The sequence below is a fragment of the Mus caroli genome, unplaced genomic scaffold (assembly GCF_978045245.1).
Source record: "Mus caroli unplaced genomic scaffold, Mus_caroli_1 scaffold_3, whole genome shotgun sequence".
In the NCBI taxonomy this organism is placed as follows: Eukaryota; Metazoa; Chordata; class Mammalia; order Rodentia; family Muridae; genus Mus; species Mus caroli.
The window spans coordinates 83160001-83187818 of NW_028227258.1; the positions used below are offsets into that span (position 1 = coordinate 83160001).

The 27818-nt window shown below is 41.6% G+C and overlaps 1 protein-coding gene across 7 annotated transcripts in view; it reads left to right on the forward strand.

Moving 5' to 3' along the window:
- The window catches only part of Rapgef2 (Rap guanine nucleotide exchange factor 2), a 227014-nt gene extending 214036 nt beyond the window's left edge, over positions 1-12978 (forward strand). For all 7 annotated transcript variants that reach the window (XM_021157687.3, XM_029474997.2, XM_029474996.2 and 4 more), the window contains 5 exons: positions 210-362; positions 5604-5829; positions 6371-6930; positions 8726-9025; positions 10937-12978. In XM_021157687.3, coding sequence (XP_021013346.2) covers positions 210-362; positions 5604-5829; positions 6371-6930; positions 8726-9025; positions 10937-10962 — 1265 coding nt within the window. In that variant the 3' untranslated portion in view covers positions 10963-12978. The remainder of the gene's footprint in view (positions 1-209; positions 363-5603; positions 5830-6370; positions 6931-8725; positions 9026-10936) is intronic.
- Positions 12979-27818: the final 14840 nt, after the last annotated feature.

Genomic DNA, 27818 nt, shown 5'->3' on the forward strand with positions numbered 1-27818 from the left:
CATTTAGGTCAGAAGTAGATTGAAACTGGCAATGCTGAATATTGACACAAAAACAGGATTTTTGCTATTTAGTCTTTCCTTCTTCACTCTTTGTTTGCTTGTTTATAGGAAAGCCTGTGAGCAAGTGTCTGTCACTGAGCCACACCCTTAGTCCTTTTCATTCTCTAAATGGGTGCCTGAATTATTTTGGTTTTTGCGTTTTTTTATAGGCATAAACTCTCCACAAGCTTTAAAGAAAATCCTGTCCTTGTCTGAAGAAGGGAGTTTGGAGCGTCACAGGAAGCAAGCAGAAGATACAATATCAAATGCGTCCTCTCAGCTCTCATCGCCCCCCACCTCACCTCAGAGCTCTCCAAGGAAAGGTAGGACTCAGTGACTCCTGTCCCTGCGCAGGGCCACACATTAGTCCAGAGGATCGCACAGAGGTTCACTGTGGAAGTTTCACTGCTGTATGCAAAGGATCTGATGGGATGTGACGTGACAGTGGATTTTCCTCATCTGGTTATAAATTTGGAAAGATGATGCTAGTTTTAACATTGTGGGTCCCCTTAACTGTCAAAAGACAGGTGCTAGTGTTACAACTAGTATGCTAGAAAGACTGCTGACAGCGCAGGAAAGGACAGACAGATTATCTGTTTTCTTACAGCCAAACCACAGGCATGAGCCTTAGAGATTAGAGGATAGGGTCCACACACTAGAAGAAATGCTCATTCCTTTGTCTTTCTGAACTTCGGTTTCCTCACCAAGGATAGTATTTTCTAATTCCATCCGTTTCCTGATTTTTGTCATAGTTTTATTTTTCTTTATGGCTGAATTAAACGTCAGTGTGTACGTGCACCGTATTTCCTTGGCCACCCCTCTGCTAGGCATCTATATTTTCGTATCCTTGGCACTGTGAATGGAGCTCCAGTAGACATGCATGTGCATATATCCTGTAGGTTGGAGTCATGCATATTTGCTAGGATGAGTATAGCTGGGTTATTGATAATTCTGGTTTTAGTTTATTGAGGAATCTCTACACTGATTTTCATAGTGACTGCACAGTTGACATTCCCCAGGGCCGTGAAGAGGGACCCTCCTTCCCCCCATGCTCACTAGCCTTTGTTCTCACTGGTTTTCTCAATGGCATTCTGACAGTGGTGCCTCGGTATCTCCCTGATGGCTAAGAATGCTGGAATTTAAACTTGTTACTTGGTCTGTGTGTTTCTTCCTTTGAGGACTGTTTTTTCAGCTGAATGGCTTGTTTATTGGTGGCCATTGTGGTTTGAGGTGCTTCATTTTTTCAGTTTTATATATAGTCTAGATATCAACACTTGTCTGAGATAGAATTGGCAGAGGTTGTCTCCCATTCTGTTGGCTGAGTTCACTCAGTGGCTAGTTTTTATTGTTATGGGGAAGTTGATAATTCCGTTTGTCAGTTCTTGGAGCTGTTTCGGGTGCTATTTGAATACTAGCCTGAACCTATATCTTGAATTAGTTTCCTCAAGCAGCTTAATTACTTTAGGTATTAAATTGAGGTTTTTGATGTACTTGGGATATACCTTTGCATAGGATGAGAGATGGGGACCTAATTTCATTCTCTGTAAGTGGAGACACCAAAATGTCTGCTTTGCCCTTTGCATCCCGGGCATATGTTTTAAACACTTTTGTCAAAAATCAGGTTTGTTTCTGCCCCCCCCCCCTTTTGTTCCATTGATCTTCATGTCTTTTTATGCAATACTGTGATATGGGTGTCACCATGACTCCAAAATACAGTTTAAGATCAGCTATGATAGTGCTCTGAGCAGTATTCATTCTGCATAGAATTATGCTGACTCTCTTGGTCTTTTGTGTCTCTATGGGGATTTTAGGATTTTTTTTTTCTAATTCTGTGAAAAATGTCATCTTGAATTTTAACATGTATCATTCCAGCGTCTTAAAGTTTTCATTGCATTTGTCTTTTACCTCTTTTGTTAGGTTTATTCCTAGATAGTTTCCCTGTGTCTTGGCACTGTTTTTACTGAGATATTGTTCCTAACCTTCTTCTCCTTAGCTCATATTAGTGTATTAAAAAGTGCAGACTTTGTGTATGTTGATTTTATATCCTGCTACTAGACTGAAAGTGTTTATCAAATCTGGTATGCTCTGTAGGGTTTTCAAGGCATCCTCTTCCTGATTACTTTCTTATGGAAGATATTGGCAGTCTTTCTTCTGTTAGGTTCGGAGCCAGCAGCACTGAGTACTAGTTGGGAGGAAAGTAATTTCAGGGGGTGGGGATTTTCTGGAAGGGTTAAGAGCATCATTATTAGGCCAGTGAAGAGAGGAGTGAATGAGAAGATAGAAGAGGAGGGATGAAGTAGAGTAAGAATGAGGTAAAGTATGCTGAGGGATCAGGAAAGCAGTAGAGACTAGAGATAGCTCAGCAATTAAGAGCACTGGCTGCTCTTCCAGAGGACCCAGGCTCAGTTCCTAGGACCCACATGACAGCTCACAATTGTCTGCAACTTCAGTTTCAGGGGATCTGAAAGCCTGTTCTGGCCTTCTTCTCAGGCACCAGGCACCCACATGGTACACACAGTCCCCCAAAAGCAGAACATTCATACCCATAAAGTAAATAAATAAAAAATTTAAAATAAATTACATTTTTTCCGATGAGATATAGGTTACAGCCCAACAACTTTCACACTTAAGGTACAAACATATATGTACTTTTAAAAAAAGAAAGCTTAAATGTGTATTTCTATATAGTAAAAATTTAAGGTAAAATAAAAATAAATAAAATAATAATTAAAGAATAAAATAATACAAATCCAAATGAACAGTAAGTGATAGCAGGTACTGTGTTCTCAGCCAGCATTCTTCCTTGGTTTGTGCTGTGTCCATTCCCTTGGGGCGCTGCAGCAGGTTCCCCCGCTGGCCTGCTGGGTCTCTGCGGCTCCTGCCTGCAGTAGCTGGCATGGGGTGATAAGACGCCTCAGCTTCTAAGTCCCTTTTCATACTTCTGTTGTCCCCATAGTCTGTCTTCTGGTATCCTTTGCCACACTTTGGTCCTTGCTCTGCTGACTCTGGTTGATGCTTGAGCAGGCGGCAGCACAGGTGGGCACACAGTCAGTGGTGTTCTCCCTCAGTTTCTGACTCCTCACAGACATCCTTTCTGGTTAACTGTCCATGCTTCACTGTGCTACACTATACTCTTGAGTTAACTGAGTCCAGCTCCCTCCCTGATATTTCTTTTAGATATAGTCAGCACTTACTTATATAACTTTTTAAAACTTGGGGTTTTGAGTAGGGAATATTTTGTGGGTTTTTTTTTTTTTAATTTAAAAAGAAAAAAAAAATCTTATGAGCTCCACCTGGTCCAAGAACTAACTATGTATATAGAACAGTCTGGCCCAAGACTTGCAGCAATGCCCCTGTCTCTGCCTCCTGAGTCCTAGATTAACAGTCATGTGCCACCATTGCTGGCAAACTTTTAAAAATAGGTTTTATTTATTTATTTATTTATTTATTTATTTATTTATTTATTCTCTCATATTACAGCCTGACTGCAATTTCCCCAGTGTCCACCACCTGCCCGCCACATATGTACACCCTCCTTTTTTACTAATTGTAAGTGTAGGGAGAATTGTTTTTATATTTTTTTCTACTTAAATAGAAATTTATGCCATAGTAATAAAGAAGCCTTGTAAATGTGAACAATTAATGTTCCTTATTTTTCATGATACAAATACGAGTCTTGACTGCCTTTCTTGTTTTCAAGAGACTGCATCTGCCCTTAGGTTGATATTCTTTCAAATTAAAGTAGCTGGTAATTTCTTTCCACAGTTTCCAGTGTTGCTCCTCCCTCCCTCCCTCCCTCCCTCCCTCCCTCCCTCCCTCCCTCCCTCCCTCCTTCCCCTGGCCTTTCGATTGCATGTGTGGTCCAGCAGTAGTAAAGGAGATTGTTTTCCTGACAGAGTTTAGCAGCAGAGCGGAGTCAGTCTAACCATAGCTTCCTGTATGTCTGCGTGCAGTGGCTCCAGAGCTCCAGAGCTCACTGAGTGCTCACGGGAGTTCTTTTCGTTCCTCTTGCAGTGGAAGTCAGCTGAGGTCTGCTGGCTCCTGGCAGTTTTCTGTTTGAACTGAGAACAGGAGCAAGAATAACAGTGTTCCCAGACTTTCTAGGATGGGTGGGGCTTATAGAACCAGGCCTGCTGGGAAAGCTAGTTGACTTGTTAGCTAAGAAGATGGAAGAATCCTTCTAGGCATCAGGCATTGGGGCATGCTTTGTGAGGAGAGATTTAACCTTGTCTGTTGGAACTTGCAGTGTGATTTATAAAAAGACAGACCATAAATAACCATGTTAAACCTTATCAAGACCTGCTTAGCCTTTGAAATATAGATCAGGGTCCGTGTGGCTGACGTGACAGAATTTAACCTTCAGGTGCTCTCCAGTTTTGTTGTTGTTGTTTTTGTTTTGTAAGTGGCTTTGGAAAAATTAGACTATAATAGGTGAGGTAGTGCAACCCTAACCCCAGCACTGAGGTAGCTGCAACAGAAAGATTGGTAGATGCCAACCTGGGCAAAAGGGAGAAATTTACATTCTACGTGATTATGTCTGTTTATCAGCCTTATATTATGATGGAAATTTAAAAATTGAGTGCTGAGAAAGATTCAGGGATTTTTCATTTAAATATATAAAATTGTCACAGCAAGTTCCCCCTTCCCCTGAACCTTGTGACTTTCAAAGAGGCCTCTCAGGACAGGAAATGAACATGTATTGAGCCAGAGCAGGGCTGAGGAAATGCATGCTACATCCTTCAAAACAGCTATCTTGTAGGTCATTCAGTTAATACAATATTAATGTTGAAAAAAAAATGACAGGAATCCAAAAATACCTTCTACGTGTCTTATCCTTGTTATTCCTGTCTCCACTTAAACTCTAAAGAATGTGTGGATACTTCCTAGTGAACTTTGGTGCCATTCTCGAAAAGTCAAAACATCTGTTGAAAGTAAGACACTCAGACAGGCACAGTGGCACACACCTTTAATCCCAGCACTAGGGAGGCAGAGGCAGGTGGATCTGAGTTCAACGGTCTACAGAGCCAGTTCTAGGACAGCCAGGGCTATACAGAGAAACCCTATCTTGGAAAACAAAAAAAGAAAATAAGACACTCACTGTCAGCAGTTTGAGGGTTGGGTCCATACTTCTAAGACTGATGGGTTCTTCTTGATGGAGTTTGGTTGTGGGAGGTTTTGCCTCCAGTTTTGTTTGTGTTGTCTTACTCTGCTAAGATTGGAATTGATGCCTCAGACAAGCCAGACAAGTGCTCAGTCTTTGAGCTGTTCTCAGCTGAGTTTTACTAAGCAGTGCGTTTGTAGCTAAGGAAGCAAGAGTAGTTGAGACACGTCATAGTTTCTTCATCTTTACCAAGAGTGCGTAACAATAGATACTTTTCTCACCATTGAATAAGTAACTTATACTTTATTAGAGTAAAATTTGAATCCCTTAGTCTTCATGTATTTATACCTTCTTGAATAAACCCCCATTTCATTGTCAACTTACAGTTTTTGCCCATTTGGTGGACCTGTTTAGTGTTTGAAGCTTAAAATATCTAACTACTGCATTTACATTCCTTACTCAGGTTATGCACTGGCTCTCAGTGGCACCGTGGATAATTTCTCAGATTCAGGTCACAGTGAGATTTCTTCACGATCCAGTATTGTCAGCAATTCTTCTTTTGACTCGGTGCCAGTCTCTCTGCATGATGAACGGCGCCAGAGGCATTCTGTCAGCATTGTGGAGAGCACCCTAGGTGTGGGCAGGATGGAGCGGCGGACCCTGATGGAGCCTGATCAATACAGCTTAGGGTAAGCGTCTGTTCCTTGTGATCTTTCCTGTCTCTCTCTGTGGGTCTGTGAGTAAGTGTCGTGCTATTTTTGTGGTGCAGTCTGCTTTTGTAATGTGTTTACTCCTTGTGGCCTTCCTTCTTCTGGAGGAAGACTGCAGCAATAGTAGACACAGTCCAGTCTCTGTCTGATCTGCCTTCCATGGGTAACCAGAGTATATTCTGCCACCCTGGACCTTGTAAGGAAACTGTAAGTGCTCCTTCTTTGTAGCAGGTTGTCCTTCCCTCCCCACGTTTGCTTTGTAAGATGAATGAGCAATATGGCAGCTCTCTGATCCCATTCAAGAGTCCTTTCTTCCTCTCTGGGGTGGAAGAAAGCTGCCTTCCTAAGGGGAAAGATTTGTATAGGCATGGCAACTCATGTCTATTATCCTAACACTTAGGCTGAGGAAGAGGTTCATGAGTTGAAGGCCAGCCTAGACTTCAAACCAAGAGCTTGTCATCAGCACAAGGGTGTTTGTTTAACAGCCTCACATCTTCCTTTCCTGTGTTTTGCTGGATAGGTCGTATGCCCCAGTGTCTGAAAGCCGAGGCCTGTATGCCGCAGCGACGGTCATCTCTTCTCCTAGCACAGAGGAGCTTTCCCATGACCAAGGGGACCGTGCTTCCCTCGATGCTGCTGACAGCGGTCGTGGGAGCTGGACATCATGCTCAAGTGGTTCCCATGACAACATACAGACCATTCAGCACCAGAGAAGCTGGGAAACACTGCCATTTGGGCACACTCACTTTGACTATTCAGGGGATGCTGCAGGTATATGGGCCTCCGGTGGCCATATGGACCAAATGATGTTTTCTGACCATAGCACAAAATATAACAGACAGAATCAAAGTAGAGAGAGTCTTGAACAAGCCCAATCCCGGGCCAGCTGGGCGTCTTCCACGGGCTACTGGGGAGAAGACTCAGAAGGCGACACAGGCACTATCAAGCGAAGGGGTGGGAAGGATGTCTCTGCTGAGGCAGAGAGCAGCAGCATGGTGCCCGTGACTACAGAGGAAGCCAAACCTGTCCCTATGCCTGCCCACATAGCTGTGACGCCGAGCACTACCAAGGGACTCATCGGTAAGTGTTGAAATGGAATGTTAGGGGGCACACCTGAACCATGGCTGTAACCTAGTTACTATGGAAACTGGCTCCTCTCTCAGTTGTCCATTGCCACATACGGTTCCAAATCAGCAGTGTGGTCCGAGCTGAAGTGACTCAGCCTTAACGCTAACTTGGTGGTCAGAGATTCATTTAAACATTCAGTAAAGATTAGCCCTCAGCCCACAGTGAATAGGTTCTTGCCGTGGCTATTATCTTGTCTAAAGTATTTTTCATTTTACCTGAAAATTATTAAGACAGATGTCTGTATTCTTCACCAAGTGATTTCCTTTCATTGAAACTTACAAAATGGTTTATTATTCTCTTGTCCCCTTGAATTGTATTAAGAGCTCTGTATCCTTTGTATATTGAAACCTTTTTCATTGATTTATGTTATACAGGCACATTGTTTCTCAACTAAACAAGTTCTTTGTGCATTCTAGAACAGGAGTAGAGTTCAGAAATGAGTAAAACCTGGGAGAGCGGTGTCAGTCAGAGCTAGAATCCCTGTCCTGACACTTCAGACTGCTATGCTTGCTCATCCTTAAAATGGGCTTCATAATTTTACCTTCTAAAAAATGATTTATTTATTTCTAACTTTATGAGCGTAGGTGTTTTGACTACATGTATGTCTGTGTGAGAGTGTCTGATCCCCCAAAACTGGAGTTATAGACAGTTGTGATCTGCTATGTGGGTGCTGGGAATTGAATCCAGGCCCTTTTTAAGAGCAGCCAATGATATAAACCACTGAGCTGTCTCTCCAGCCCCCATAATTCTATCCTAATAGGGTTAGTGTGAGGAGGATGGAAGAGGTCTTGACATAGGACATCAGCAGTACCTAAAAGTGCTGGTGCTCCCTGGTGTGAAGGCTAGTGTGCTCCCCGAGTCTCAGAGTGCTGTTCTGTGCAGCAGGCCTGAATATCTGTCTACCAGAACTGCGATGTAGATTGTGAGGTATGGAGAAAACCTTCTAGAACATAACCACATCACACATCACCTGTATTAGTGAAGAAATAGTTCTGTAGCCACGTAAGAAAGTGATGTGTGTGGATGTCAAATTAATACACCTTAAAGAGGAGTAAGGTTCAGCTCCTAATTCTTCAGCTGCTTGTTCTGAAGTATTTTCTGTTAACAAACTAATTCTCGGAATTTTTATTGCTGAAGAGGAGAGCAAAAGTGTTTCTAGTTCCTAAGGAAAATCAAGAAAATTTGAATTGTAGTCTGTTTCACAAATTTTTGGTTACTGGTCACAGATTAATAGTTTTTCATTTAAAGAAATCATGAACTTTGAGGAAAGCAGATGCTGTTTTGGTTTCCAGGGCTTCGTACATTGTCGTCCTGAACCAGTCTTCTGATTTACTTTAATTTACTGTTTTCCGACGTGAGACCTAGCGAGCCAGAGCAATACAGAACTTGTTCTCCATTGGAGACAGTGCCCAACAAACATGAACTGTGTCCCTCTTCAGGTACAGGAAGAGAAGAGGAACGGGATTTTTACCTCACACTGATGTGTGCCTGGTCCCTCCTGTGCCTCGCTTTGTCTTAATCTTTACAGTAGGGCTAAGGGTTCGGTGGCCAACAGTTTTAACATCAGCTGTTTTTAGCTGAACTCCCATGGTTTGCAGTAGTAGCTTTGTTCAGAGGTTATAATGCTACACGGAAATGACCTGGTGAGTATTTTCTACAGACAGCCTAGCTCCCTGACTTGTCTATCCTGCACCACCTTATGCAGCTTGAAAGATCTTGTACCTGACACCCTGCCTTGTCTTTGCAGCGCGGAAGGAAGGCAGGTACCGGGAGCCGCCTCCCACACCTCCAGGCTACGTGGGCATTCCCATTGCTGACTTCCCAGAAGGGCCTTGCCACCCTGCCAGGAAGCCCCCGGATTACAACGTGGCCCTGCAGCGGTCTCGCATGGTGGCACGGCCCACTGAGGCCCCAGCACCGGGCCAGACGCCGCCTGCAGCCACAGCCAGCCGGCCGGGCAGCAAGCCACAGTGGCACAAGCCCAGCGACGCAGACCCACGCCTTGCGCCCTTCCAACCGCAGGGCTTCACAGGAGCGGAGGAGGACGGTAGGCTTCTCCCACACCCGGCCTGGGCTCCTGGGGTAACCCACTGGCAGCTTGGAGGAGTGGGGGCGGTGGCTCCAGGAGTTTTAATTGCATGTTGTAGAGAGCTCTTTTTATTTTAATTTTCCCCTCTTTTGCAAGAGGAAGAACTTATCTTTGAATAGTTTAAGGACAGCAGCGATTATCAGAATCGCTTGTAAGAAGGTGTAGATTTGATGGGAGTCTCCCCCAGCCCCTCCCTGCTGCTAGAGGTAGAAGCCAGGACCTAGGGTGTGCTAATTCTACAACACTTAGTAAAGCTGAAGTTTTTTGTGGCTCTGTTTTAAGGATTAGAGTAAAAATCTCTGGTTGTTGCTCATTTCAAGAATTCAGAGAAACATCTTCGCCTATTGAAGCGCGCTGCAGGTTCCGTTTCCTGTGGAAGCGTTGCAGTTGGCAACTTAATAGGTAGAAAGTGGCTTGAAGTGCTCAGGGTGGTTTATTTTAGTACACAGCCGTTATAGCAAAGTCTAAACGTAATAAATGGAAATTACCATCATTCAATTATAGATAAATAAATATTGATATTTTTGTATATTCTCCTGGAATTTTTTTTGTAGTTTTTATTTTATTAGTCTGAGTGTTTGCCTGTTTAACTGTAGTTAAAAAACGAGGGGCTTAGGGTTGAAGAGAGAGTTCTGTGGCTAAGACCTCTTGTTTCTTGGTCAGAGGACCAGAATTCAGCCCCCAACACTCATGTGGACATCTTAGAGCCCCAGTAACTCTAGATTCAGGAGATCCAACACACTCTGCTGGCCAGTGGATCTCATGTGTGTGTGTGTCCATGTGTGTGTGTGTGTACATACAGAATTTTAAAAACACACTTTTTAAAAAGGAAGGCCTGGAGAGATGGCTCTGTGGTTAAGCATATAAACTGCTCTTGCAGCACAGTTCAGTTTCCACACCCATGTAGGTGTGGCTCAGGACTGCCTAAAATGTTAGTGCAGGAAATCCAGTCCTTTCTTCTGACTCCCAGGGACAACTTTGCTTCCATGCATGTACCTCACACAGAAGCAGGCATACATATAAATCTTGGAAAAATACACCTGGTTTTAGAGCTTAAATCAATTTCACTAATCAGCTGTCATGTACATAATTTTATTTATTTATTGCTGTCTGAGTTTGGTTCCTTTTTCTGTTATAAAACCTATCTGACCAAAAGCAACTTGGGGAAGGAAAGCGTTTATTCCATCTTACATTCCAGGTAACAGCAGTCCATCATTCAGGGAAGTTGGAGCAGGAACTGAAGCAGGGTCCTGGGAAATACTGCCTACTGGATTACCCTCAGGCTCACAGTCAGCTCATATAGGCCGGGCCTACTTTCCAAGTGATGGCACCACCTGCAGTGGGCTGAACCCTCCTGAATCAATTAGCAATCAGGAAAATGTCTAACAGGCCACCTAATGGAGGCAGTTCCTCAAGTTGAAATTTCTCTTTTCCAGGTTAATCAAGGTAGCACCCTAGACTGGCCATCACAGTTATTACTGTATATAAGACAGTAGGCTGGACCTGCTTCAGCTACTTACTCCTGGCTCAGCTTCCTAGGTGCTGGAATATGGACCTAAACAACCACACCCAGCTGCCTTTTTAGTAGATTTTATAAACCAGGTATGACAGTGTACAAATTGAATCCCAGCTTTTGGGAAGCAGAGGCAAGAGGATCTCTTCATGTTCAAGGCCAGCCTGGTCTACATATGGTGTTCTAGCATAGCCAAGGCTATACCCACCCCAAAGATATATACATATATTTTTGTGGATATTGTGGATATCTGTTTTGCATGATGTACCCATTTTGTTGTTTTTGTGCATGATAGCACAGAAAAATTATCCACTTGTTGATTCCTTATTTTGTTTTCTCCCCTGCTGTGTTTGCAGAAGATGAACAAGTGTCTGCTGTTTGAGGCCCAGGCTCCTTGATCCACAGTGAGCCACCCAAAGGAGAGCACAAGAAGACGTCCCAAGCCTTGGAGCCTTGGCACGCACATCTGAGGATGGTGGACCAGTTTGCCTCCTTCCCTGCCTTAAAGCAGCATGGGGCTTCTTCTCCCCTTCTTCCTTTCCCCTTTGCATGTGAAATACTGTGAAGAAATTGCCCTGGCACTTTGCAGACTTGTTGCTTGAAATGCACAGCCCAGCAGCCCCTGAGCTGCTGCCTGCCACGTCACGCAGTATCATTCCAAATTCCAAGATCGTCACAAGGCGATTCCCTCTGGCGGCCCTTCTCCATGCCTGGAAGGAGATTCCAATCTTCCTCTTAGATTTCAATCCAGTCCTAGCCCTCGATCTCATTTGGAAGATGAGAAAAGCTAGCCTTTGAACTACCCGGGGTCTTGAACCCACCAAGAAAGACAAAGACTGATATGAAATCCTTTAAGTACAGTGCTTGTCCACTTGTTTACAATATCCTTAAAAAAAAATAAGTTTAAAGATTGTGTTCAGAGAGTAAATGTTATATCCATTTAATGATTACAGTATTATTTTGAACCTTAAGTAGGATTGCCAGCCTGGGTTTCTGAAAAACCAAATATGCCGGACAGGGTTTGGCCGCACCAAGGGAAGACCTGGGCAGTGACCCTGTCTTCCCATGTCCTTCTGGCCTTGCCCGTGAAGTGCCCTATCCCAGAAGCATCAAACGTTAGCCAATTACTTAAATACCAAGACTCCTCACCTGCCCCTTCCCCAGTGGGTGAGGCTCTAATGTAAATCAGTTTGCACATGGCCAGGGGAGGGAACTAGGACTTGTGTGTCCTGTCTGAGCCTTATGAGGCAGGATGGTGTTATTTAAGAGTGTGTCCTGCTCAATTACAATGGATGGCAACCCCTGTTTTTAAGTTATGTTTGTTTGTTTGTTTTTTTGTTTTTTGGGGTTTTTTTTTGAGTTTTGTTAATTTAGGGTTTTAGAGCTTTTTGTTTTTATTTTTTAAAAGAAACATTTATAACTGGATAGCATTGCAGTGAGGCAGCTTGGGGTGTTGGAGCGAATGCCAGCTGTTTGTACTGCTCTTTCAAGACAGCCTCCCTTTGTTGGATTGGCACCAGAGAGTATGTCTTTAAACATGATTAAAGGTCACAAACATGGTTAAATACGCCAGCCTTTGCAAAGTGGTTAGTCACCAAAGACTGACCTGTAAGTGGCTTTGGGGACGCTGCATATGGAGAAGGCCTAAGTGTAGCGCCCGTCTGCTCATAGCTGCTGCTAGCCCTAGAATGACTGAAAATGACCCCGCCGGTCTATTCTTGTGTTGTTTTTGCACAGACTCCGGAAAAGTGAAGGCTGCCAATCCGAGTAGAACTCAGATGTGAGGGGCTGCTGATCTTGGATTTTTCCATTAAATTCAGCTGATCATATTGATCAGTAGATAAACGTAAATAGCTTCAAATTTTAAAGGTCGAATTGCAGTGTTTTTTCACTGTGTCAAACAATGTCAGTGCTTTATTTAATAATTCTCTTCTATGTCATGGCGTTTGTCTACTTCTGTATCACATTGTCACTTACGCATTTGTAATTTTACATGTAATATGCATTATTGCCAGTTTTACTCTATAGGCTATGGACCTCATGTGCATATAGAAAGACAAAACTCTAGCTCTACCACAAATTGCACAGATGTTATCTAAGCATTAAGTAATTGTAGAACATAGGACTGCTAATCTCAGTTCGCTCTGTGATGTCAAGTGCAGAATGTACAATTAACTGGTGATTTCCTCATACTTTTGATACCACTTGTACCTGTATGTCTTTTAGAAAGACATTGGTGGAGTCTGTATCCCTTTTGTATTTTTAATACAATAATTGTACATATTGGTTATATTTTTGTTGAAGATGGTAGAAATGTACTATGTTTATGCTTCTACATCCAGTTTGTACAAGCTGGAGAATAAATAAATGCAACATAAAGCCTTGTCTAAACTTTTAATGGATTGTGCATGCTTTTTACTACTGAAATGAAGCAGAGGCTGCACCACAGGATTGGGCCTCGGGAGGCTGAGGAGTAAGCCTCCTGCTTGGGAGAAACTGAGTGAACTGTTTCCTTTTCTTGGCTCTTTGTTGGGTCAGAGGAATTAATATCATTAGTGTTAGCACCAATTAAGCCATGGTCAAATTCTTTCATGTCTCTTGAGGCTCAATGTAGCACTTGTCTCCTCTGTACCTTCTCCCAATGTAAATCTCTGTAGGACATCAGGACACCTTGTTTATTGAAGTCACGGTCACTAAGAGAACAGGTTGGCTGTTCACTCCTGACATCCAGCTAGCAAGTGATACTCTTTGGTGACCTGTTTTTGTTTTCATTTCTGGGGTTGAACTCAGAGACCTGTGCCCACTAAGTAAGCTTAGTCGGTTAAGTCTGAGGAATAGTATCTCAGTCCCTCAAAGAAGCATTTCTATTTTAATAGGTAAAAATCAGTTAAGTAGCTGCCTGCTTAAATACATGTTGAGAGCAAAGACTCTTCCTTCGAGCAGATGTAAGTAAAAGTCTGAGAAGCTGGACTAAGAGCATGGAGACTGGGAGGCCAGGAACTGAAAGAGATGGAGGAGGGTGGCTCTCCCACCCACCAACTCCTGCTCAATCTGTCTATCAAAATGGTTCAGAGATGTGAAGAAAAAGGAAAGGTTGTCCTGGTGAATTCACCTGTTTAAGAGAACGTTCTCCTGATTGCCTTTTGCTTTCTGCAAAAAAATACAAAACCAAGGCAAGTCACTTGCAGCTGCTATCCATGTCTTCCACTCTTCCACACTCTTAAGTAAGCAACCAGTATAGCCAAATAGCCATCTGTAGGACTTTAATCAGCAAGTACCAGCCAGATACCACCAGTAAGAGGAACAGTTTGCATGTACATGTGAAAAATATAACTGCTGTTCACCACTCTAGTTGGCAGCATGAACCTAGGAGAGGGGGGCCTGAAAACAAGGCGCTCTAAGGTTGCCTGCAGTAGCCAACTTTATTCTGAGCATTTGTATCCAGACAGTTTATACTCTGAGGGTTAGGAATCACATAAATAATGCCGTCAATCACAAGGACAAGCCACATGTGCAGAAAATATAGTTTTCCATAGAAGCATAGGAGGAACAACAGCTGAAGTAAACTCACTTCTATCTGCTACACTAGGGAGCAGCTTAAAAACATTTTCCAAGAACAATCCTGTGTTTTGAAGAAAATGAGGTCACAGACTCTCTCATCTTGTTTCCTTGGAGTTTTTTTTTCATAAGCACTCTGGCATCTCCTCCTTTTTTATTTTTTGATAGCAAGATATCCAGAGTGATTTTGACTTGAGATATTGTAGATAAATGTAATTCTCATTTGATGCATGAGTATCCTATAAATACAATGGATGTTAGAACTGTGAAAGCATTGGGTTTAATACTTTGCCACCAAGAACAAAGAACCAAACGATGTCCGGTACTACTAGTGACATTATTGTGTTGGCCACAGAAATCTAGAGAATAGCTTGAAAAAAGACCCAGACAATTTGTAGTTCAATTTGTAGTTCTAGTATCTTGTAGAATATAATCTCACATTTGCCTTTAATAGTAATAAAAATTTGTGATGTCCTATGCAATTGGGAAGTGATTTGGATTCTAAGGAGAAGTCCGTTCTCCAGATGAAGGAGTGACTGTTACAACGCAAGGTCTAGATACCTTCTCACCTGGTGCCATCATTGGGCCCAGGTGGGCAGATTTGACTTTTGATGGTAGAGCCACATCTCCCTTTGTCCATTAGCTGGAGGCTTGCTATCTTTCTGGTAACTTCCACTTTCTCCTCACACTCCACAGGTGTCTGATGGCTCAGGGCTGGAGGAGCTAAAGAGGAATTCGTGATGTTTTAGTGGCTCCATCTGCAAGGACAGATGCACACCCCTGCCCAATTTTCTTTTTCTTTCTTTTTTTAAGATTTATTTATTTTTATTATATGTAAGTACACTGTAGCTGTCTTCAGACACTCCAGAAGAGGGAGTCAGATCTCATTACGGATGGTTGTGAGCCACCATGTGGTTGCTGGGATTTGAACTTCCGACCTTCGGAAGAGCAGTCGGGTGCTCTTACCCACTGAGCCATCTCACCAGCCCCCAACTTTCTTCTGGAAGAGAAAAACTGGGGCAGGTTAATGTATCAGCTTGCTTATTATACAGGACGTACCTGTAATAGATGAATCAAAACAGCCAGTTCCACCTCGTGGGCTGAGGAAAAAGAAGTCTACCATGAATCCCTCTCATACCCTTAGATGAACCAGCAATAAAATAAGGATCTGTGGAATGGGAGAAGGTTGGACAATTTTTGTAATTACAAGTTGTGTTTGTGAGAGAATCCTATAGCTTACCAGCTGGATAATGATTTCCTATCCCTCCATGGTAATCTGCCAGTGAAATTTAAAAATCTATAGAGTTCTGCAATGCTCTTTTAAAATGCTAAGGTTAATATGATACAGCAAGGATGGAATCCATGTCATTATTAACATCAGGTCCCCCCCCCCACACACACACACCAGATTTACTAAACTGAGCAAGAAGAGTAAGGTAAGCAGCTAGTATTTTATGGCCCCTGTGCTGTAAATGAATTCATCCCCAAGTTTATCCTCTTGTGCTATATAATACCTAAAGGAGACAATTTATTGGGGAAAACTGAATTTAAAGGCAATGAAGGATCCACACAATGAGCAAATGCCTCTTTAGTCTGGAACCAAATAGCTGTAGTTCTTGCCTCTCTAGATAATATAGGACGACTGTCGAGTGCTGCTTTTCCTGTGAGAGTTTGAAATAAAGACCATAGGGCTTAAAATCATTTTGATTTTGTTGAAATCACACTGGAAATACCTCATGAGGCCAGGGAGGAGCTAAATTCCTGCATGGTTTCCTGCCATGGCCTGGCTTGCCTAGGTTGTAAAGTTAGCGTTTTCATAAGCTCTCCTCATCAAAAAGTGGAGAGGATTCAATATTAAATTGATACTAAATTCCCCATCCCATGCTTCAGAATCATTTTCAGGCGATGGAGGGTTTGTCTAAAGGAGACACCACTAACAGCTGAGGGAGCTGTCACCCACACAGGTGGTAGTGGTTTTACTTTTGATATTGCCTGCACAGAGAAAACCTCCTTCATTGCCTCTCATCACGTTTAAGGCTTGACCACCCAGTTTCTATTCATTTAAAGAATTAGCCACTTCTTTCTCATGATTAATGTCCTCCCTATCTTTCCCAAGTTTTTTTTTTTTTTTTTTTTTTTTTTTTTTTTTTTTGGTTTTTTGAGATGGGGTTTTTCTGTGTAGCCCTGGCTGTCCTGGAACTCACTTTGTAGACCAGGCTGGCCTCGAACTCAGAAATCCGCCTGCCTCTGCCTCCCGAATGCTGAGACTAAAGGTGTGCGCCACCACGCCCGGCTCCAAGTATTTTAATAACAACCCAAATTAATTGGCCCAATTTTGACCCAAATTTGACCAGTGTGGTAGTTTGTATATGTTTGCCCTAGGGTGTGGCACATTAGGAGGTGTGGCCTTTTGGGAATAGGTCTGTCACTGTGGACATGGGCTTTCTTTTGTTTGTTTGTTTCAAGGAAATTCTTTTTTTTTAATTAGATATTTAATTTATTTACATTTCTTTTTTTTTTCTTTTTTGGATATTTTCTCTATTTACATTTCAAATATTATCCCCTTTCCCAGTTTCCCTCCCTCCTGGAAACACCTTATCCCATCCTACCTCCCCCTGCTTCTATGAGGGTGTTCCTCCATCCATCCACCCACTCCCACCTCCCCCACCCTCGATTCCCCTATGCTGGGGCATCTATCTAGTCTTCATAGGACCAAGGACCTCTCCTCCCATTGATGCAAGACAAAGCCATCCTCTGCTACATGTGCAGCTGGAGCCATGAGTACTCCTTTGTTGATGGCTTAGTCACTGGGAGCTATGGGGTGTCTGGTTGGTTGATATTGTTGTTCTTCCTATGGGGTTGCAGACACCTTCAACTCCTTCAGTCCTTTCTCTTATCTCCCCTATTGGGGACCCCACGCTCAATCCAATGGTTGGCTGCAAACATCCACCTCTGTATTTGTCAGGCTCTGGCAGGGCCTCTCAGGAGACAGCCATATCAGGCTCCTGTCAGCAAGCACTTCTTGACATATACTATTGTGGATGCCAAGAAAGGCATGGGCTTTAATACCCTCTACTTAGCTGCCTGGAAGCCCATCTTCTCCTAGCAGCCTTCAGATGAAGCTGTAGAACTCTCAGCTCCTCCTGTACCATGCCTCTCTGGATGTTGCCATGCTCCCTCCTTGATAACACTAGACTGAAACTCTGAACCTTTAAGGCAGCACCAATTAAATGTTGCCTTTGTCATGGTGTCTTTTCACAGCAGTAAAACCCTAAGACAAACAGGGATTTTTTCCCCCTTATTATTGTCACCTCTTCAGATTCTGTCTCATACTTCATCTAAAATTTCTTCAAAAACTGGGGATTAAACTTGTGCTCCTCCACACCACCTCCCCACTCCCCCAGATCCATCATCCCTCCACCTCCCTTCAGAAAATAAGAGGCTTCCCAGGGATAACAACAAAACATGGCATAACAAACTACAGTAAGACTAGGCACACCATCACATCAAGGCTGACAAAGGCAACCCAGGAGGAGGAAAAAGGACCCACAAGTAGGCAAAAAAGTCAGGGATAGACCCTGCTATCCCTCTTGAGGAGTTCCACAAGAACACCAAGCTATTTAGCCATAACATCTGCAGAGAACCTAAGCCAGACTCCTTCAGGCTCCTTGATCTTTTCAAGCACTCATGAATGGTATAGCTGGGCCTTGAGGTAGATCAATTTCTGACTTTTTGAGAAACCACCATATTGACTTCCAAAGTAACTACTATACAGGCTTACACTCCCACCATCAGTGAAGTATTCCCCTTGCTTCACATCCTTGTCAACATAAGCTGTCACTTGTGTTTCTGATCTTAGCCATTATAATGGGTATAAGATGGAATCTCCAAGTCATTTTGATTTGCATTTCCCTGATGGCTACAGATGTTGAACATTTTTTTTTTAAGTGTCTCTTGGCCATTTGAGAATCCTCTGTTGAGAATTCTCTGTTTAGATCTATACCCTACTTTTTAATTGGATTGTTTGGTTTGTTTATGTCTAGTTTATTCAGTTCTTTATATATTTTGGATATTAGTCCTCCATCAGATGTGAAGTTGGTGAAAATATTCCTTCACTCTATAGGCTGCTGTTTTGTCCTTTGGATGCTGTCCTTTTCTTTACAGAAGCTTTTCAGTTTCACGAGTCCCATTTACTATTAATCTTAGTGCCTGAACCATGGGTGTTCTGTTCAGGAAGTTGTCTGCTGTGCCTATGCATTGAAGGCTATCACCCACTTTCTCTTCTATCAGGTTCAATGTATCTGATTTTATGTTGAGGCCTTTGATCCACTTGGAGTTTTGTGAAGGGTGATAGATATGGATCTATTTGTGTTCTTCCACATATTGATATCCTGTCAAACTAGCATAGCACCATTTGTTGAAGATGCTTTTGTTTTTTCATTGAATATTCCTGGATTCTTTATTTAAAATCAAGTGCCCATAGGTGTGTAGATTTATATCTCGGTCTTCCATTCAATTATATTAAGCAATGTGTCTTTTTATGCCAATACTATGCAGTTTTTATTACTATAGCTCTGTAATACAGCTTAAGATCAGAAATGGTAATGCCCCTGGAAGTTCTTTTATTATATAGGATACTTTTAGCTATCCTGGGTTTTCTGTTTTTCTATATGAAGTTGAGAATTTTTCTTTCAAGGTCTTTGAAGAATTGTGTTAAAATTGTGATGGGAATTGCATTGAATCTGTAGATTCTTTGATGAGATAGCCATTTTTACTGTTAATCCTACTAGTCCATGAGCATGAGAAATCTTTCTTTCCGTTCTGAATTATACCTGTTTAAACATTTGCATTTTAGCCAGTAGCAGGAAGATGTAATAAAATGTCTTCCTGCGTTTTAGATTTACCCATATTGCCCAGTTGTCATTCAAATGCTGTGGCTACTTAGCAGCAAAACTTAGAGAACTTTAAGAAACCTTTGGGCCCCATTTCATGAGCAATGTAAATTACCACAATCTTGGCTTGGAAAAATGACTGAATACCTAAAGGCAGTTTTACAGAGGAGAATGTGAAATTCAGTGCCTCAACTGAGTGACTTCCTTTTTTTTTTTTTTTTTTTCAGATAAGCTTATACATTCTAAGCTACTAACTATCTGACTTGACACCAAGGTATTAATGAAAGCAATGTGTGCTGGTGGGGAATCCATAGAGTAACAGCATCACAGACTGTTTCAGCTTTCCCTTAACTTATATAGGTAAGGACTTTACTCCCCCTAAAAACTATAGATTGCTACATGCCCCATTTGTCACTAAGTGGCTGTGTGGACAAAATGCTAGATACAGTTGTGAACTCGTTTCAGGCTCTTGCCTGGATGTCTATGCTTACAGATTTTGCCTAGGTGAACTGACGTACCTTCTAGTGGTATTTTCTTTGGGGAGTGTGTCACATAGCTAGGGTTCTAGTTAGGAGAACTTAGTGATCTCATGGAGGAGGTTGGATATGGGTGCCATAAAGGCCAAATGCCAGGTGATTTGTGGTCTACAAGTTGTCATGGTAGGCTCAGGAGCAGTCAGTAAGAGGGTTCTAGAGCACTTCTCAGTATGGAACGTAAGAATTAACTCATTGCAGTCTTGAGAATTCTGTGCAAAGGCAAAAAAAAAAAAAAAAAAAAAAGGTACTAAAGAAGAAAGACATGAGATCACAGAAGTCACGAAGCAAGAGCAGCTCTCAGTGGGGAAAAAGAAAAGTAGGAACCTGTCTGAAGTTCAGGAGGTGATGAGCCAAAAGTCAGAGCAGTGATGAGATCTTCATATCAGACATGCTCTGACCTGCCAGAACCATCACCAAGAAAACACACTACCCCAGACATACCTAGCTCCTTACCCCTGTTCTCAAGTCCAAAGGAAACTTAAGAATTTGAGCCTGTGATTATCTTAGTAGCTCCTGCTTTAATAGTGAATCAGAATTCCAATGATGTGCTAAAACTCCAAACTTTAGAAGTCTTAACCTTATGTATCATCTTTAAGTGTCATTTTCACATACCTTAAGTCATTCCCTCAGACCTTTACAACTTGCATTCCCAGACCATAAACCTCTTTCTTAGATCCTCACAACTTTCATAAATTTTAAGCCCTTTCTATTTTCATCCAACCATTTACCATGAGGCCTAGGTGATGACTGAAAGCAGTCACTGAAAAGCAAATTCTTTTAAATAAGGGATAGTAAAAAGTAAAATTTTAGTTAGTAATAGCAGCATGATAGCTTGAGTTTGATTTTTACTTCTAAACCTTTGTGAGTCAACAGGAGACCTAGTAGTTCTAGAAAAAAACAAAGCCTTGTTTTTATATATGAAATGGACTGAGCAGGCAGCTGCAGCCCTGTGGGAAGGAGCTGTTTTGCTTGATGTTGTTAAACTGGAAAAGTTACAACCGGTCATCAGTCACCATCAGAGATCTGAGAAGGAGAAAATTGAGCAGGAAGTATAATCCAAATGGCCTCTGTATTCATTAAAATAACAGAGACGTACCTGTTACCTGGAAGGTTACCTAGACTCCTCCATAGTGACCTTGATGACTTTGTTGGGAAGAGAAGTTGTTAGTCTTTGACTGTTACATGGGGGAGCATTAAGTTGCCAGACCCAGAAGATCTAAGAGCTTTTCTTGTGTTTGAGGAATTTAAGAGATTGACCTACTTTGGCTAGGCATAGAGGGGCAGCCAATTCCCCAGTGTCCTTCTTGTTCACAATTCAGGCAAGGGTCCTGGTGGCAAGCAAGTGGAAGGACAGTTCTTCACCCAGTGGCTGGATTTACCACACTTGAAGCAAATGCCCAGTAGAAATCATTTGTGCCTTTGAAGCAGTCAGTTGAGGACCTTTGGAAAATTCCATCAGACCCCTCCCATCCTGGAAGAGAAAGGTCATGGAGCACTTAGGCACCCCTCCCCTCCGGAAGGGAGAGGCTAATTATATTCCTCAGACCACCTACCTGAGGGTGAGGGAGGCCCAGAGCACATAGACACATTCCTCAGGGCAGACAAACTGTTGGCCATCTACAGACAAGGGAAGTCTTTGCCACCTCATTCCCTAAGGATCAATCAGTTGAAAAGTCACACTGTTCTGCCAATCACATTGTGCCTAGTGGCTGTTGCTCTATTCCATCCCTAAAAACTGTATAAAAACTCACTCACTGAATGGGCCAGGGCCAGGGGTGGGGGGAAGTGTCACGGCTTTGCCTTCAGGTGTAGGACCCCAGTGCACTGGAACAATAAATTCCTCTTGCTTTTGCATTGATCCCCAGCTCTGAGTTGTTCATGGGGCGGGGTGTGGGGGGGTAGGGGGGTCCCAGTAAGCTAAGGCTCGCCAGAGTCTTACCCCTTATCGTCTTCTTTGGAGGAGACCTTAGGGCTTCCTTTATAATCTGGCATTTCTGTCTATGATGGGAAGTTTTTAATTAAATGCCATATTTGGCAGATTTCTGAGGAGTTTGGGGTGTATCATCTAATCTCTTAAGTATACCTGATTTCACTTGTTCTGTTTGTTTTACTTGCTTCAGGCTTAACTTTGACAGCATTTACAGAAGACTTGTCCCTGTAAATGAATTATATTTGAACCTAGCATGACAATAAACATAGCTTTGAGAACATTAAAGAAATTGATCATTTATAAGACCATTAACTTGCATGTCTTAATTATCTTTAACAGTTTACATTGAGTTAGTGGCTTTCATGAGATTAAGATTTTATAGTTTTAGTCCTTTTAGGTTTGACCCTTTAAAATCTGAAGTGAGGGATGGAGAGATGGCTCAGAGCTTAAGAGCATTCATTGGCTGCTCTTCCAAAGGTCCTGAGTTCAATTCCCAGCAACCAAATAGTGGTTCACAACCATCTGTAATAGAATCCGATTCCCTCTTCTGGTGTGCATGAAAACAGATCATTCATACATAAAATAAATATATAAATAAATCATAAAAAGTTGTTTGTTTGAATTGAAAATTTAATTGAAAATCCTTTAAGCCATAAGTACAGCTTATAGAGAGACTGTGAACTTCAAAAAACCATAAATGCAGTTCACAGAGAGACAGACAAACTTACTTTCCTGCTCCTTTTATGGTGTCCCTTTATAAAATACTTCAGTTTCTTGCATGACAATTTTTCCCAATAGTCAAATCTTAGCAAAGCTAGCAAAGACAAAGAGGCTAGACATATATCTTCAAGTCGGTTTCTATTGTCTGAACAGATCTTAGTAATTTATAAACTATCAAACAATCAAACATATGTTGTTCATTATCTAAAATTTTCTAGAAGTTTCATGTTGAACACAGCAAAGAAATGAGCAGTTAGACATACATCATTTGGTCAGTTTCTGTTCACCTAAGAAGAACTTTATAAGCTTTGGAATTTGTAAAACTTAAATATGCTTTAGTCATCAAACATATATTGTTTCTTATCTAAAATTTTTACTCTCAGGACAAAACTCATACAAAAATTCCATCCTCATCCAAAATATTTTGGAGACCTGCTTTTACCTCCCTAGTCTAAAAAGGAGACACAATGATAAGCAGAGGGCTCAGTAGGACTAAAATGTTTTACGGGTGCTGCCCCTTAGCTAAATTATACCAGGTGATCATCTTAATCAAGATGGTAGTGTAATCACATGGCTTACACTCTAACTTTGTTAAAGATGGCTGCCAGCTTCATAGTTGCTTCCATCATAATGAGGTCATCAGCCAAGGTGACATTTACTCCAAGGTGAGCCCATCAGGACACCTCTTTTAATTTTTATTTTTTAAGCCTATTTTTCTAGACAAGAATTGAATTCAAGTTATAAATACAGTATGCTATATGCTATAACAGACCTATTTTTTCTAAACAAGAGCTGAATCCTAGTTTCATACATACATACATACATACATTCTGTAGTAATTTAAGATTACCTATGTAACAATTTTTCACTATCAATCTTTTGATACAAGATTTAAGTTAATTTTTGTCATGGATTTTATAGATTTTTTTTAAACCACATTCAATGAAAACTTTAAAATTCTGAGATAAAAAGAGTTAACAATACCCTTCCAAATCTTGAGATAAAGTTTATACTTTAGCAAAACTTTTAGAGATATAAGACAGGAGACTATTTAGAATGTTGACTAAAAAATCTCTGCTGTTCTGCTTTCCTCTCCTTCTCCCTGTAAGAGGTCAGGTGTCTTGCTTGACGCCAGTCAGTGATTTAGGAGGAAACTTTGATACAAGCATGTTTGGGATTGGAGAGGAAAGGTCGTAACTGAACTCCAAATCCAGATATATACATATATATCTAGATATATGTACACACACATATGTGGAGAGAGAGAGAAAGAAGGAGGAGGAGGAGGAGGAGGAGGAGGAGGAGGAGAAGGAGAAGGAGAAGGAGAAGGAGAAGGAGAAGGAGAAGGAGAAGGAGAAGGAGAAGGAGAAGGAGAAGGAGAAGGAGAAGGAGAAGAAGAAGAAGAAGAAGAAGAAGAAGAAGAAGAAGAAGAAGAAGAAGAAGAAGAAGAAGAAGAAGAAGAAGAGAGAACAGTTTTTAAATATTATCTATACCCAAAAAGACATTTAAATCTCTGTTAAGACTGAATTCAGCAATCAAGAGGAGAGATTAACAGAGAAAAGATAGCTTAGATATAAGGGATTTTTGAGATTTGGGGAACATTTGATATTGCAGTGGCAGGAGTTGTTACAACCTGCAAGAATTTGGAAACCTAGTGTGCCATCATTGGCCACTGAGCTGTATGGAGGCCAAGCTGTTTCCGGTAAGACATCTAGGCTTAAACAGGCAGATCACAGCCAGAGAACTCTGAGTTTAAGATGTCATTACTTCCTTCCAATTTTTCAGATTAATCAACTATTCTTCAATACCTTCGTAAGGATGTGACGAAGATTCTTGACTAAACCTTACCCTTCTTATACTGAAAAGATTCCTTTTCCTTCCCTTTTCCTACTGAGAGAAGTCATTTTCCTTCTCTTATTGTTTGCCTCTGTAGCTTGTGTATTGGTATCTGTAATTCTTGTAATGTGTGGCTAGTGTTTCAGCCTTCCTCTTTTCTAAGTCCGTTTATTCTGAAGGAGGAGGAGATTCATCCCCAGTGTCCTGACCCTCCTTATTTTCTTCTTCCTCTGAAAAAACATTCCTACCTTCCTCTGAGACAGCATTCTCCTCTGGTGACTGAGGATGTCTTCTTGTTTACTTCCCTATTCCACATCCGATTAAGCTTTCTCTGACTCCTCACTCTGCACAGGCTCCAGAGCATTTACAATTAATTTGCATAAAGACAAAGCTCTGGCAGTATAGGATTCTGTCTCTGATGAGCTCTTCTCAAAGCTCTCAAACTTCGTTTTCGTACCATTGGTTTTAATTGAACATGAGAGAGGAGTTGCCTGGAACCAGTAATGATGCCATTTGTCTAGCACCAAATGCTCAGTAAGCTGCTTTTCTTTCACTTTCACTCCATTTCCTTTTAACAAACACTTTAACAACTGTACGTATTGCTGCTCCTGAGATGGGGAGTTCCCTAGTTCCCTGCCAAAATCTTGGATTCTTGCTTCCCTATGAGTGACCCGTCCAGCAGGTCCAGTTATTCGAGGGTCTCGAGGGGACCTTCTCCTAAAAACCAAATGGGGGAAGGGAGAGACGAGAACCAAGTGCAATGAAAGACACACACAGAAGCAGTCTGACTAGCATCAAGGTCTTACTGTATTGAGCAAGGCTCAAGGCTTAAATGCACAAGCAAAAGGAGAAGTACTTCTCAGCAGGAAGTATGGGGCAGCGGAAAATTTTCTTTTGGCAACTACACGGGGAAGCAGGAACTTGGTGATATCAGGGTACATCTTGAGGTCAGGACATCCGGCGCTGACTTAGGGTTGGAACAATCTGTGGTTGTTCTCAGAGCGGTGTCGGTGGGCCGCTTTTGACCCCCTTTTCTTCTTGGGGTTAGAGGCCCAATTCAGAGATCAAGACAATAGAGTTGTCTTAATAGCTCCCAACATATGAGTGTGCCTTCCAGCCCTGAAATGTCTGGACCCCTCTTTTCTCCAAGCCCCATTTTGGGTGCCAATTATTGATTACCATAGTCACATGGGATGATCAAAGAAAGAGGATAACTCCTAGGAGAAATATGGCCTTGTAGGCAGCAGAGAGCCTCCAGCCTCTGATGAACTGAACCTCAAACCACTGTGCAAACACATATTTATTGATTGTTACACCAAAGTTGGCTTTGAGAGGTAAAACAAGTTCCTCATACCAAGAACCAGATCTAATCAATGTGTTTCTTCAAGGAGCAACTCATTCTTGCAATTTCAGTCCTTATTATACACTGTTTGCAATACTCAATAATGCAAGACATTCCAGGTTTGCCAGGATTGTCTTGTGACTAAAGTCATGCAAAGGGTATAAAACTTTCTCTGAATAAACATCTCTATGAATTACAGAAAACAATCACTGTTTTCTACAATGATTTCTTCAAGTTCTAAGTACTTCCAGAAAACTGTTCTATTCTAATCTTTACATTAGATATAATGACTCTAATTTTGATTTCCTACTATAGGAGATAATAGTTATATTGTTACAAGTATTATTTCTGATGCACATGGCTAACATAAGACTATATATGAGTCAGTGTTTTGGGAAATAAAAAAGGTGACTGTCATGCCACCTCTGTCTCTAAGCTAGCTGCTGCAGTGACTGATTTCGGTCTTCCTAGCTTCAGTTTGCCTGTCTCAGTGCCACCCGTACCTTCTCAGGTATAAACCCCTGTGGCGGTCCTACATTCCAGTAACTCAGTAAAACAAAACTCTAGAAGCTTATAATTAATAAGTCAGATTTATATGTCAATAAATTCTCAATACACAAGATGCCCGCACAATAAATTCAGGGCCAATTGATAATTGCACAAGCTGCCCACCTAGATTAGACAAGTTACCCCAATTATTCTATCCCTGCATGATATTATAACTACCTGTGGCTATTTAAAACCATGAAGAATCTGAATCCTCCTGTTTGTCCTCCATCTTGGTCCCTTCTCCTCTACCTGTCTTCTCTGTCCCTGTCTCTGCAACTCCTCGCTCCACCTCCCTTTTCCCTGTCCAATCACAGGCTTCTTGTTGCATTAATATTTAAAGTGATTGGACAGGGAAAATTCTGCTATGAGTCAGTTAAATGACTGTAAACTATTGTAGATTTTTCTATGTATAGTTGTTTATCTTTTTTTTCCTACTGTATAATTGTCTTTTCCTTTCACTCTCCTCTTTAGTTGCTTTCTTCTCTGTCATCTCATTCCTTAAGATTCTTACCGAATTTCTTCTTGTTTCTAGTATTATTTGATCACATTCTTCTGCCTTGCTTTGTTTTGTTTGAAACAGAATCTTTCTATGTGCTCAGGCTGTATCAGATTTCCTCTTTAGTTCAAGCTTGTCTTGAACTCTTTTTTTTTTTTAATATTTATTTCTATTTTATGTGCATTGGTGTTTTGCCTGCATGCATGTCTATGGGTGTGTATCAGATCTTGGAGTTACAGACAGTTGTGAGCTGTCATGTGAATGCTAAGTATGGAACCTGGGTCTGCTGGAAGAGCAGCCAGTTTTCTTAACCACTGAACTCTTGATCCTTCTGCACCAGTCACCTGAGTTCTAGGATTTCAAGTGTGTGCCATTGTGTTTGGATATTTGGTTGTGTTCTCAATGACACTTTGCCAGTTTCAGATTACTGTAAGGAAATATACCATTCAGTTTACATTAAAAAGAAAAAGTTGACTGCTCAAATCAGTTTGACAGTAACCTGATATGGCAAAGCAAATAAACTCTTTCCTCCCCTAAGCTCCCTTTGATCAAGATATTTTATCACACTAACAGAAATAAAACTAGGATGGATGGAAAGAGATAGAGAGCTTGCCTTTCAGTGATTAGCTTAAAACTAAAGGGAATAACTAGTATTTATCATTTACCTTTTAGCTGTGTGGCCAGCTTAAAGCCCTTACCACTGGCTCATCTTCAACCTAATACAGTAACCTTGAGGCATCTTTCTGGAAACTTGGTGACCACCAGAGCCATCCCCAGCCAAAGGCTTAGGATAACCCCTAGGATTCTTATCCTGCCAAATTTTAAGAATTAAATTCATGAACCAGTAAGGGTTAGTTTTAGAGACAAGTTTATTATAGAGTCATAAGTGAGAATTTAAGAGAAAAAGATAAAGCCAGGCTGCTTAAGTGGGGGATGGCATGGAGGTTAGCCATATGGTGATTAAGCAAGGAAAGGAGAACATTAGAAAGAACAAAAGAGTCCCAAGTCATAGTGTAGAGGGATTTTAATCCAGCAACATGGCTACTCTGGCTGGAATACAGACATGCCTTAAATCTCAGGAGACAGAGGCAAGCAGATTTCTGAGTTCAATGCCAGCCTGATACAGAGCAAATTCCAGGTAAAGAAAAACTTAGGTCCAGGCATGGTGCATATGCCTTTAATCACAGCACTCAGGGGACAGAGGCATGCAGATCTCTGACTTCAGTCAGCAAGTTGAGTTCAAAACAGCCAGTTCCGTGCAGTTCAGAGTTAAGAAATTTGGTTGATTCAGTGAGTTGAGAGGCTGGGCAGTGGAGTGGAGTTCAGAGGGAGTTTTTATAGGGACAGTGATACAGAAACAGGTTTTAGAGAGAACACGT